The following is a 13,923-nucleotide window of genomic DNA, read 5'->3' on the forward strand; positions in this document are numbered from 1 at the left end:
CTGGAGGTATGGAGGAGTGCTGCCACAACCGGCATTTTACAGTGGTGCTGGTGATTCAAACTCAAGACAAGGTTGTGATGCTTGTGCAGCAAGTTACCTACCCACTGAGCTATCTCCCACAGCCTGTGTTGTTAAAATAATCACAAGTCAGTGGTTTCTTTTTTTCCTTCATCGGCTCACTTTATTTCTGGCAGTGCTGGGAATTGAAACTAGGGCCCCACGCACACAAGGCAAGCCCTTTACCACCGAGCTCCGGCTCCAGCCCTGAGCTTAACTTTCTTATATTATCACACTATTTTTTTTAAACAAAAGTAAGTTAGAGAGATGCCTTTATTAAGCAACATAGCTTATGAACTGGTGGAATTCTCATCGTGTGATGTCACCTTTTTCTTCCTTTTTTAAAATTTAACTCCTGAAGTTCTTCACGTGTTCTTCCGTTTTCATTAAACTCTTCCTTGGGCTGTTACATATTTCCTCATTTGGGGATGACTTCCTGTCTAAAAGGGTTCAGATGAAGTATTTCGGTGTATTCATGTGAAAATGGTGGTTGTTCTCATGATTGTGCCCTTCTTTGTAGGAACCAAATCTAAAAAAAGAAAACATTGACATGGGAAAATGTCACAGGATACAGGTTTGAATGTGTGTGTGTGTGTAACAATAGATAGATCATTTTATACTTTTTCTTACATTTATTAGATTGGTATTATTGAATGGTATATAAATATACACAAGTGTGGGGTCAGCAAGGTGACAAAGCGAGGCTTTCCAATGCTCATATCCTCCTAGAAATATCTGTTTAAACATCTATCCACTTGCAAAAAAAAAAAAAGGACTAGAAAAATGTATACATCACCTAATCATTTATTAACAGATGTATGTATACGCAACATACATGGATTGTTTCACCAATAAAATGGTTACTTCCGTATTATTTCACACAGTCCTGAACCTTAGCTTGTCGGGCCAGTCATTATCTTAGCTTACCATGTTCACAGGCATGCAAGAGTGCTGAGTATTTTTCTTCTTTAGTAATATAAATAAAACCTCTGGCACAGTGAAAGCTTGTCTGTAGGAATGAAGCTCCCAAGTCACTACCATGTCCCATGACTCAGGTATGTGGTGTCTTATCGTCAGATTATGAAGGCAATGGCAAGAGCCTGTAATGTTTGGGGTAAGGTGCTCGATGGGCTCTACTGACTCATGACTCAAAAGGCTATAACCCATACTTGGCACTGGGCTTCTTATTTGATAACCTATGGTGTCTGGGAGAGGTATTATCCTATTGTGATACTGTAACTCTGTTTCTTCTGTATATTAGAAAGCTTCTACAGTAGTAGGTTTCCACATAGTATTTTCTTTAGTGCTAGTTGATGACTTCGCTTCCAGGGGAGGGAGAACAAGTTTTCTTCAGGATTGCAATCCCTGAGAAGTAACCTTTCCTCCAGTAGATGATCCTCTACCCATACACATATACACACCACATGGGCTCAGTGAGGAGAGAGAGAGAGACAGAGACAGAGAGAGAGAGAGAGAGAGAGAGAGAGAGAGAGAGAGAGAGAGAGAGAGAGAGAACACATGAAATTGGGTAGTGGAAGTGATGGGAAGATAGAAGGATAAAAGGGAGAGGAGGGGAAAGGGGGAGATAGGGTCTTAGTAGAGTTATGAGATGTTTTGTATAAGCCTCATGTAACTACAAAGAAAATCCTCAGTAGATATATCAAGTCAAAAAGGAAGACATCAGAAGAGGAAGAATATAATAAAAAAAACTTTAAAGCCATCAAAAATGTTTGTTTAATGGAAATTCTGTAAGTTTTTCCCTATCAACTCCTTTAAATGTAATGGATCAAATTCTCCACCCATGAAATGGATCAAAGTCAAATAAATTTTGCTTGTTTGTTTTTTAGATCCAACTTTAGGCTACCCATACCAACTCAATTTAGCTTTAATAACTTAGACAGGGTGGAAGCAAATGGCTGAAAAGATACTCCATTCAAATAACAACTGAGAGAGAACAGGATGGCTATGCTCACTGTAGAGAAAATAGATAACTCAAAAACTGTCACAGGAGATAAAGAACGTCATTATATAGTAATAATAATAATAAAGGAGTCATCTCATCAATGGAATATAAGAATTGTGAGTACACACACAGTTAACGTCAAACCACCTAAGCATATAAGGAGAGATTCCAAAGGAAGACAAAGTCAACAACAGATGCTGAACAGAGCATATGCGACACTGCACTAGAGCAAAATGAACCCAACAGATAGATACAGACCAGTACAAGGGCGGGTTAAACACTCTCTTCACATCCACACATGGAACATTCTCCAGAATGGATCCTTTGTGAGGCCACAAAGCAGTCTAGATAAATTTAAGAACACTTGAGCCATATCAACTAAACACAGAAGCGTGAAACCAGAACTCAGTATCCAGAGGTAAAAATCACATAATTCACAAATACATAGGAATTAAAACAATATACTCACAAATGACCAATGACTCAAAAAAAGTAGTAAAAAAAAAGAAAAGAAAAAATTAAGTATTGATGTGAGTTAAAAATATATATAACATACCAAAATAATACAGGTATAGTGAGACTGGTTTTAAGAGAAAAGTCTGTGGTACCTGTCTGAATTAAGGCAGAAAGACTTAAGAAGCTAAACTTTATGCTGTAGTAAGCTAGAGAAAAACAAAAACAAAACAAAAAAACCCAAACAAACAAAAAAACACCAGAGCTGATGTGAGAAATAAAAAAAAGATCAGAGCAAAATAATGACAAGATAGAAAAACAGAAGATCAAAAAGACTGCAGGTCAGCCCCTTGAAAAGATTTTAAAACTGGTAAACCTTCAGCCACACTTACTAACAATAAAGAGAATCCCCAATAAAACCATGAGTGAAAGATATCACAGAAATGCAGGTCACCAGAATCTACCATGAGCAATAACCTAGAAATGGATTCATTCACAGAAACACGTGATCTATCAAGACTAGATTTTTGAAGAAATGTAAAATATAAACAGCTTAACAGTGAGTAAGAAGATTGAGTCAGTTATCAACCCCGCCCCCCCCAAAATCAGTTCAAGACCTAGTGGTCTTTGTGACCTTTATGAAACATTTAAGGAATGTTAATGCCAAGCCCTCTTCAGACTCTAACAAAGAGAGGAGGAAGAAGAAGGAGGAGAAGGAGAAAGAAGAAGGAGGAGGAGAAAGAAGGAGGAGGAGGAAGAGGAGGAGGAGGAGAAGGAGAAAGAAGAAGAAGAAGAAGAAGAAGAAGAAGAAGAAGAAGAAGAAGAAGAAGAAGAAGAAGAAGAAGAAGAAGAAGAAGAAGAAGAAGAAGAAGAAGAAGGAGAAAGAAGGAGAAGGAGAAGGAGAAGGAGAAGGAGAAGGAGAAGGAGAAGGAGAAGGAGAAGAAGGAGAAGGAGAAGGAGAAGGAGAAGGAGAAGGAGAAGGAGAAGGAGAAGGAGAAGGAGAAGGAGAAGAAGAAGGAGAAGGAGAAGGAGAAGAAGAAGAAGAAAAGAAGAAGAAGAAGAAGAAGAAGAAGAAGAAGAAGAAGAAGAAGAAGAAGAAGAAGAAGAAGAAGAAGAAGAAGAAGAAGAAGAAGAAAGAAGAAGAAGAAGAATCACATCAGAATTATGTAGTTAGAAAACCTGACAAAACCACTCAGGAGGTGAATAGACATTTCTCAAAAAACAAACAAACAAACAAACGAACGAAAAAAATTTTCATTCTAACAACTGACAGTTATGTGGGGGAAATGCTACTGATCATTAACCAAGGAGACTCAGGTAGAATCACAAGGAAGGAGATGGTCCTGTAAGACTGCAGACTAGTGCTGCCTCTCTATGACCTGGTTAAAGGGAGGAGTCAGCATAAGAAAGACTACACTCAGGCTGGGCTCCATTGGTAGAGTGCCTGCTGTGCATACAAGAAGCCTGTGCCTGCTGTGCATACAAGAAGCCTCGAGTTCAGTACTTAGCATGGGCCTGTGAAGTCAGAAAGCTTGAAGTTAACTGGGCAGAGTCTCAAAGTGAGGAGGAGGGCAGTTGTGGAAAGCAGGGAAGGAAGCAAGCCAAGAGTACATATCACAGGAAGCTCTGCTCGTGCACTAAGAAAGGAAGTCCCACACCCAGAGGCCAGGAGCAATGTTCTTAACAGAGAATCACTCTGGGCATCATGGCCCTGAGCCTGAGGTCAGCAGATGGATCGCTGGGGGCCCCTGTGTGCTATTTACTGCCGCAGAGTCAGAGACACTGGCACTCTAGTAGAATGACAGTCTCCTCTGCACTGCTTAGGCCGGGCGATCAGTTCTTGTGGGTTTTGAAAGAATGGAGATCTAAGTTCTGTGGTTGCTTCACCTTTTTCTCACATACATGCAAGATGTCCTCCATTAGAATACTCCCCCACCAGAGGCAGGAGGTGTGAGAGGGGAATCTTGGGAAGTCTTGGGAATATCAGAAAGCCTGCCTGGCCTATAGACAGCAAAGCTTAGTGTGCCCCTGGTACTCAAGAGAAGCTACTTAAATGAAACAGCTCTGGTAGATATCAGATGGGTGTCTAAGACGAGCTCAGTATCTGCATAAACACAGAGAAGATGAGAATTTCCAAAGAAGCTGAGTCAACTAGGCCTCCTTTTTTGTGCTTTTACTTCCTCATTACTGCATATTCATTTTCTCTTAGTTATACACACACACACACACACACACACACACACACACACACACATACACACAAACCACCTTTTTGGAGCCTGAAGAGATGGTTATGTAGTTGATAGCACTTGTTCTTACAGAGGACCTGAGTTCCATTTTTGGTACCCATGTGATGCTCACAGCTATCCTAACTCCAGTTCTGGACCCTGCACCCTCATGTGACTTTTTGTAGGCAACAAACACATGCATGATTCACATTCGTTTATGCAGGCAGAACACTTGCACATAAAATAAAATCAATACCTCTTTTTTAAAAAGTCTTTAATGTTTCTAATTTTTAGTTCCTTGCAGACATTCAATTAATTTTGTTTGCATTTTTTTCATTATCAGGCGATCTTTAATCTTTTTCTTTTTGTGCTCATTTATTCTTTGTCCCCCTACCACCCCTGCATCTTTTACCTTTTTCTCTTTTCTGCTGTCCCCAGAAACTACTTAGTATTGGCACAGAAACGGACGAGTAAACTAGTGGAATAGAATAGAAGATCTGGATATGTGGGAGACCAAACTGTGGGAAACCAGACTTTCAACAGCTCCCACCCTGAGAATCCACTGACCCTTTGTTGGGACCAGAACCACCCCCTCCTTTACACAAGGCTGATTGTGGGAACCAATTGGTCCTTATCTTGGATAAACACCTGGGGTTGTTAAGGAGGAACCAGCATTCCAGAAAAAAAAAAAAACTGTAAGATGTTTCAAGCCTGCCGCCAGCATCCAACCCAGATGTCCTCCCCTCTTTCTGTGCCTTTAATCATTCTCCCTTAGCCCCTCCTTATCTCCCTTCACTGTGGGCTTATAACCAGGCCTTCAGCCTTTCAATAAACAGACCTTGACAAGACAACCTTTTTGCTTGGTCTCGCTCCCTTTTCTCATCCGTTTCTCTTTCAGGCTTGGTCCTCCTCGACCCCCCGAATAACTAGGACCCTCGGGACAGGATACAGATATCAGTCCACACAGCTACAACTGCTTAATTTTCAACACATTTCACAGATCGAGCTGTACTACAGAGTATTAGTGATTAAAAACTGCATGATAGGGCGGCGGCGGCGGCGGCGGCAGCAGCAGTGCAGCAGTGGCTGGTCCAGCTGAAGGGCCATCAGCAGTGGAACCAAGGCGACACAGGGTCCAGTTAGGCCCTGCGCCCATGACCACTGACCTTCGCTGACCAGCCGGGTGGCAAGCAGCTGCAGTTGTGCGGCGCCTTTCGCTGCACGGAAGCCACTTCAGAACGCGGCCTCCCCCCACTCAGGAGAGACTCACCTCCATCTTGATTTCGGACTCCAGAGATCGGACAGACTGAGGTACACAAACATAATCCGAGGCCAACACCGCAGGGGTCTGAGCCCGACGGGCGTTGGTCTGCACCCAGGCCCTGGGCTATTCGGGTGGCCATGGGGTGCCAACCCAGCCAGGAGGTTTTTTTGCCCTGGCCTGCGCATGCGCCGCCATTTTGCCTACAGGACCCAGAGTGCTCGGGAGGGCAGAGACGGCTAACAAGCGTAGCCTGAGGATAACAAAACGGGGGTCTAGGCCCCAAAAGGCACAGGACTGACCCCAAGAACTGGGCGGCTTGGTGGGCCATCTGTGAGTCAACCGGCCCAGGAGGTTGTTAGCACAGCAGACTCTCCCGGTGCTTTCGGGGAGCGCGGACACGCACGCCGGCCATCCGGGTCACCTGGCGGACCCAATTAACAGTCATAGCCCTAGGGGAACTTTGCTCGGACCTTGGCCTCCCAGGCTTTTGCCTGGACTCAGGGCCTGGGCGACCAGGCTAACCTTGTGCGCGCCAGCCCAGTTGGGGAATAGGCTGCCCAGCGGAGTGAGCGGAACACAGGGGAGGTCACAGCAGCATACACCGTTGGCACTCCCTGGGGGTGCACACGGGCTTCATCTGGTCCACGGACACAATCTGGGGCAAGGCCTCAGGCGGAAGCCCTCAGCTCAACTCTCTCCGCTTCAGATCAGCCTGGGCGGCCACACCACATCTCCAGGTCCCTCAAGAGGCTAGCGGGGGCTTCCGGGCGGCCAGCTGGGAGAAGTCAGTGTGCTCTGGTAAATCCTGCGGGCCCCAGCGGGAGCCTTCAGGTGCCTGCTTCGGGATCTGAACAGCCTGGACAGCAGCACCCTGTCTACAGGCAGTGCAGGGTGTAAGCTGTGCACCAGAGGCCAACTGGGAAGGGGCAGCTTGCACTGGTGAGTCCAGCACTGACAAGACCAAGTAACACCAGTGAGAACTAGATGGCAAAAGGCAAACGCAGGAACGTCACTAACAGAAATCAAGGCAATATGGCAACATCTGAACCCAATTCTCCTCTACCAGCATGTCCTGGATACCCCATCACACCAGTAAAACAAGATTTGGATTTAAAATCACTGGTCATGATGCTGGTACAGGAACACATGAAGGACATACTTAAAGAAATTCAGGAGAAAATGGATCAAAAGTTAGAAGCCCTTACTAGGGAAACACAAAAATCATTGAAAGAAATCCAAGAGAATATAAAAGCCAACAAGGAGGAAACGCAAAAATCACTTAAAGAAATACAGGAGAACTTTGGTCAACAGGCTGAGGTCATGACAGAGGAAACACAAAAATCTCTTAAAGAATTACAGGAAAGCACAAACAAGCAAGTGAAGGAGCTAAGCAAAACCATCCAGGATCTAAAATCAGAAGTAGAAACAACTAAGAAAACTCAAAGGGAGACAACTTTGGAGATAGAAAGCCTTGGGAAGAAATCAGGGGACAGAGATGCAAATATCAACAACAGAATACAAGAGATAGAAGAAAGAATCTCAGATGCTGAAGATTCCATAGAAACCATGGACTCAACAGTTAAAGAAAATGCAAAATGCAAAAAGCTTGTAACCCAAAATATCCAGGAAATCCAGGACACAATGAGAAGACCAAACCTAAGGATTATAGGCATAGATGAGAGTGAAGATTTACAACTTAAAGGGCCAGCAAACATCTTCAATAAAATTATGGAAGAAAACTTCCCTAACCTAAAGAGAGAGATGCCCATGAATATACAAGAAGCCTACAGAACTCCAAACAGACTGGACCAGAACAGAAATACTTCCCGTCACATAATAATCAAAACACCAAATGTTCTAAACAAAGAAAGAATATTAAAGGCAGTAAGAGAAAAAGGCCAAGTAACATATAAAGGAAGACCTATCAGAATCACAGCAGACTTTTCACCTGAGACTATGAAGGCTAGAAGGTCCTGGACAGATCTCATGCAGACTCTAAGAGAACACAAATGCCAACCAAAACTACTATATCCAGCAAAACTCTCAATCATCATAGATGGAGAAACTAAGATATTTCACAACAAAACCAAGTTTACCCAATATCTATCCACAAACCCAGCCCTAAAAAGGATAATAGGAGGACAACACCAATACAAGGAGGGAAACTTCACCCTGGAAAAAGCAAGATAGTAACCTTTCCTCAAACCCAAAAGAAGTTAAGCAATCAAATTTAAAAAATAACGTCAAAAATGATAGGAAGTAACAATCACTATTCCTTAATATCTCTTAACATCAATGGACTTAATGCCCCAATAAAAAGACACAGACTAACTGACTGGATACGTAAACAGGACCCTACATTTTGCTGCTTACAAGAAACACACCTCAGGGTCAAAGACAAACACTACCTTAGAGTAAAAGGCTGGAAGACAATTTTACAAGCAAATGGTCTCAGGAAACAAGCTGGAGTAGCCATTTTAATAACAGATAAAATTGACTTTCAACCCAAAGTCATCAAAAGAGACTCTGAGGGACACTTCTTGCTGGTCAAAGGAAAAATACAACAAGAAGAACTCTCAATCCTGAACATCTATGCTCCAAATGCAAGGGCACCCTCTTTCGTAAAAGAAACTTTATTAAAACTCAAAGCACACATTGCACCTAACACAATAATTGTGGGTGACTTCAACACTGCACTTTCCTCAATGGACCGATCAGGAAAACAGAAACTAAACAAGGACACAATGAAACTAATTGAAGCTTTGGACCAATTAGATTTAACAGATATATATAGAACATTCTATCCTAAAACAAAAGAATATACCTTTTTTTCAGCACCTCATGGTACCTTCTCCAAAATCGACCATATAATTGGTCACAAGACAGACCTCAACAAATATAAGAAGAGCGAACTAATCCCATGCCCCCTATCTAATCACTATGGAGTAAAAGTGGTCTTCAATAGCAACAGAAACAACAGAAAACCCACATACACGTGGAAATTGAACAATACTCTACTCAATGATACCTTGGTCAAGGAAGAAATAAAGAAAGAAATTAAAGACTTTTTAGAACACAATGAAAATGAAAACACAACATACCCAAATCTATGGGACACAATGAAAGCAGTGCTAAGAGGAAAACTCATAGCCCTGAGTGCCTCCAAAAAGAAAACGGAGAGAGCATACATTACCAGCTTAATGACACACCTGAAAGCCCTAGAACAAAAAGAAGCTATTTCACCCAGGAGGAGTAGAAGGCAGGAAATCATCAAACTCAGGGCCGAAATCAATCAAGTAGAAACAAAGAGAACCATACAAAAAATCAACAAAACCAGGAGCTGGTTCTTTGAGAAAATCAACAAGATAGATAAACCCTTAGCCAGACTGACCAAAGGGCACAGAGAAAGTATCCAAATTAACAAACTTAGAAATGAAAAGGGAGATATAACAACGGAAACTGAGGAAATCCAAAAAATCATCAGATCCTACTACAAGAGCCTGTACTCAACACAACTGGAGAATCTGGAGGAAATGGACAATTTCCTTGACAGATACCAAATACCAAAATTAAAACAGGACCAACTAGACCATCTAAACAGTCCCATAATGCCTAAAGAAATAGAAGGAGTCATAGAAAGTCTTCCAACCAAAAAAGCACAGGACCAGATGGTTTCAGTGCAGAATTCTACCAGACCTTCAAAGAAGAGTTAACACCAACACTCTTCAAACTATTCCACAAAATAGAAACAGAAGGAACACTACCCAATTCCTTCTACGAAGCCACAATTACGCTGATACCAAAGCCACACAAAGATCCAACAAAGAAAGAGAACTTCAGACCAATTTCCCTTATGAACATCGATGCAAAAATACTCAATAAAATTCTTGCCAACCGAATCCAAGAACACATCAAAACGATCATCCACCATGATCAAGTAGGCTTTATCCCGGGAATGCAGGGTTGGTTCAATACACGGAAATCCATCAATACAATCCACTACATAAACAAACTCAAAGAACAAAACCACATGGTCATTTCATTGGATGCTGAAAAAGCATTTGACAAAATTCAGCATCCCTTCATGCTTAAAGTCTTGGAGAGAACAGGAATTCAAGGCCCATACCTAAACATAGTAAAAGCAATATACAGCAAACCGGTAGCCAGCATCAAACTAAATGGAGAGAAACTTGAAGCAATCCCACTGAAATCAGGGACCAGACAAGGCTGCCCCCTTTCTCCTTATCTTTTCAATATTGTACTTGAGGTACTAGCTCAGGCAATTCGACAACATAAGGAGGTCAAAGGGATACAAATTGGAAAGGAAGAAGTCAAACTATCATTATTTGCAGACGACATGATAGTCTACCTAAGTGACCCAAAAAACTCCACTAGAGAGCTCCTACAGCTGATAAACAACTTCAGCAAAGTGGCAGGTTATAAAATCAACTCAAGCAAATCAGTGGCCTTCCTATACTCAAAGGATAAGCAGGCTGAGAAAGAAATTAGGGAAATGACCCCCTTCACAATAGCCACAAACAGTATAAAGTATCTTGGAGTGACTCTTACCAAACATGTGAAAGATCTGTATGACAAGAACTTCAAGACTCTGAAGAAGGAAATGGAAGAAGACCTCAAAAAATGGGAAAACCTCCCATGCTCATGGATCGGTAGAATCAATATAGTTAAAATGGCCATTTTGCCAAAAGCAATATACAGATTCAATGCAATACCCATCAAAATCCCAACTCAATTCTTCACAGAGTTAGAAAGAGCAATTATCAAATTCATCTGGAACAACAAAAAACCCAGGATAGCTAAAACTATTCTCAGCAACAAAAGAAAATCTGGGGGAATCAGTATCCCTGACCTCAAGCAATACTACAGAGCAATAGTATTAAAAACTGCATGGTATTGGTACAGTGACAGGCAGGAGGATCAATGGAACAGGATTGAAGATCCAGAAATGAACCCACACACCTATGGCCACTTGATCCTCGACAAAGAGGGTGAAAATCTGATAGAAAAGAAAGTAGGAAATGGCCTTGAACTCATTGGTACAGGAGCCAACTTCCTGAGCAGAACACCAATGGCTCCGGCTTTAAGATAAACAATTGAAAAATGAGACCTCAGGAAACTGAGAAGCAATGGACACCATCAACAGGACAAAATGACAGCCCACAGATCTAGAAAAGGTCTTCACCAAGCCTACAGAGGGCTAATATCCATAATTTACAAAGAACTCAAGAAGTTAAACACCAACAACCCAAGTAACCCAATTTAAAAAATGGAGTACAGAACTAAACAGAATTCCCAAGAGCAGAATTTCTAGTGGCTAAGAAACACTTAAAGAAGTGTTCAAATGTTCTTAGTTATCCAGGAAATGCAAATCAAGAAAGCTCTGAGATTCCATTTCCCACCCATCAGAGTGACTAAGATCAAAAATTCAAGGGACAGCACACACTGGTTGTTGAAAGATGGCCTCTTTAACAAGTGATGCAGAAAAACTGAATTTCCACATGTGGAAGAAGGAAGCTAGGGCCTCCCTCTGCTCCAGAAGCAATTCCAAATCGACTGGAGACCAGTCTGAAACCTTGAAACTTCTAGAGGAAAACATGAATAATGCTCTTGACATGGTGGGGAGAGGGGTTTCCTAATAAGACTCCAACAGTACAGAAAATAACCACAACTAGCCAGCGGCATTGCATAAACCTGACAGTTCTGTGCAGCAACAATCAGGACCATTGCCGAGATACAGTGGAAGTCTCCAGAATTTGAAGAAAAAAAGCTTTGCCAGCTATTCATCAATCAGGTAATTAATGTCCAGAATACATGGAAGAACTACATAAAATAAATATCAAAAATCATCCAACCAATAAATTGAGCTAATTAAATGAATAGACAGTTCTCAAAAGAAGGAACACAGAAAGTCAATCAAATATTTGAAAAAGTATTCAATACCCTTAATCACACAGAAAATGAAAATTAAAACTGCTTGGAGATTCCATCTTACCCCAAGCATCACGACAATTGTCAGGAAAATAAATGACAGTAAATGCTGGTGAGGACACAGAGAAAGAAGGATGCTTCTGCTCTCCTGGAGAAAATGCAACTATGTATAGCCACCGTGGAAATCAGTGTGGAGGCTTTCAAAAGCTAAAACTTTTCTCCCATGTGACCCATCCATAGCTCCCCTGGGTACACACCAAAAGACTATAAATGGACATTCCACAGAGGTCCCTGCAATACAAGGATATTACCTATCTATTCATGATAGCTAGGAAACATAAAATGTGGTATCTATACACAATGGAATTTTATTCAGTCATAGAGAAAAACCAAAACCAGAAAGAAGATGCAACAGGAAATCCAATAAGCCAGATGCAGAAAAGACCCCATGTTTAAAGTGTGGAATACAGATTGAAATGTGTGTGCACATGCGCGAGTGTGTGTGTTCATTTTTGTGTGTGCATGCTCATGAGTGTGCATGTGTCCTGTATATCTGTATGCATGTATACATGTATGTGTGCATGTGTCTATGTATGTATGTATATGTATTCATCTGTGTGCGTGCACATGTTCCTGTGCATGCACATGTCGTGTGCATCTGTATGTGTGTGTGCGTGCATGCGTGTGTGCATGTGTGCATGTGTGTGTGTGCCTGTGTGTGATGAAAGCTATAAAGGGGAACATGAAAGGGGAGGAAATGATGTAAGAAGGGTGAAGAGATAAGGAAGCGATGGTAATGAATACTTGTGACTCAGTCAGAGGGAGGGAGAGTTGGAAGATGGCAGTAGGGGAAAGCACAAATAAGAATATAACGGTATATATGGAACCTATCACTTTGTATGCTAACTTAAAAATTGTATTTATAAGGGGAAAGGGGAGATAGCTCAGTCAATAAAATGGAGATCTGAGTTTTACTCCTAGAACCCTCATTTTAAAAGTCAGGTGTGGTGGCATGCTCTTGCCTTCTGGGTGCTGGAGAGACAGAGACAGACAGATGGAAAAAAGAGCTCTGGTCCAGCCAGTTTAACCTAACTGGTGAACTCTAGGCTAGTGAGAAAATACTTAAAAAATCAAGGACAGCCCCTAAGGAATTAGGAATGACACACCCAAGGCTGCCCTGGGTTCACATACACTTCAGCCCTCGAAACAAAGGAAATGCTGTCTTCTGCTGCACCGTGGATAAACCTAGAGGCACTAGGACCAGTGACGTAATCAGCCAAAGGCAGTCAGCATCACCTCACCACCTGGGAAACAGAGGCAGGAGACTTGCCAGTTTAAAACCGGCCCAGATTAGATAGCAAGTTCAAGGTCATCCTGAGCTACACAGTGTGAGATCCTATTTCAAAGAAAAATAAAAAATAAAAAGCCAAGACCTGAGATATGGCTCGGTGGCTGAGTGCTTGTCTGGGTTGTGCCAAACCCTGTTTGATCCTCAAGAGAAGTTGGGGAAGGAGAGCCTGCAAGCACTAGAGAGTGTGTTCTCTCAAGTAGTTTGTTTTTTAATACTTCTTTAATACTACTTGCAGAAGCAGGGAGCAGAGTAACAGCATTTGCCTAAGGCTCACTGGCAGGATACACAGGTCAAAGGACATGATTTCAGTTGTACAGGGTGAGTAATCTGCTCTTAGGCATTGTGACTAAACTTAATGATGATGCAGAGAATATTTAAGATTGCCAAGAGAGTCTGTCTTAGTTGTCGTGAGCAGGCCTCCCCTAACACCTTCATCACCCTGGGAACAGAACAAGAAAACAGACCTAGCTCAGCCACAGCTGTCTTGGCTCAGTCTGCAGTTGTGGTTCACTAAAAATAGTTTTCTTGGGTTCTTACCACACTCTTGGAATATGAAGAATAAAGAAAGGAGAAAAAATTTTTTTCTGCCCAAAAGTTTTCTTTTTCTTTTAAGAAGTCATCTCATTCAGCAAAGAGATGGTCTCTATGCAGGCTTGTT

The 13,923-nt window shown here is 41.9% G+C and overlaps 1 protein-coding gene across 1 annotated transcript in view; it reads right to left on the reverse strand.

The window, feature by feature from the left end:
* Positions 1 to 249: 249 nt before the first annotated feature.
* Cwh43 (cell wall biogenesis 43 C-terminal homolog) overlaps positions 250 to 13,923 on the reverse strand; it is a 51,051-nt gene continuing 37,377 nt past the window's right edge. The window contains exon 16 of the mRNA XM_052199003.1: positions 250 to 586. Within this exon, the coding sequence (XP_052054963.1) occupies positions 508 to 586 (79 nt within the window). The 3' untranslated portion in view covers positions 250 to 507. The remainder of the gene's footprint in view (positions 587 to 13,923) is intronic.

Source organism: Apodemus sylvaticus, chromosome 11 (assembly GCF_947179515.1).
Source record: "Apodemus sylvaticus chromosome 11, mApoSyl1.1, whole genome shotgun sequence".
Taxonomy (NCBI): domain Eukaryota; kingdom Metazoa; phylum Chordata; class Mammalia; order Rodentia; family Muridae; genus Apodemus; species Apodemus sylvaticus.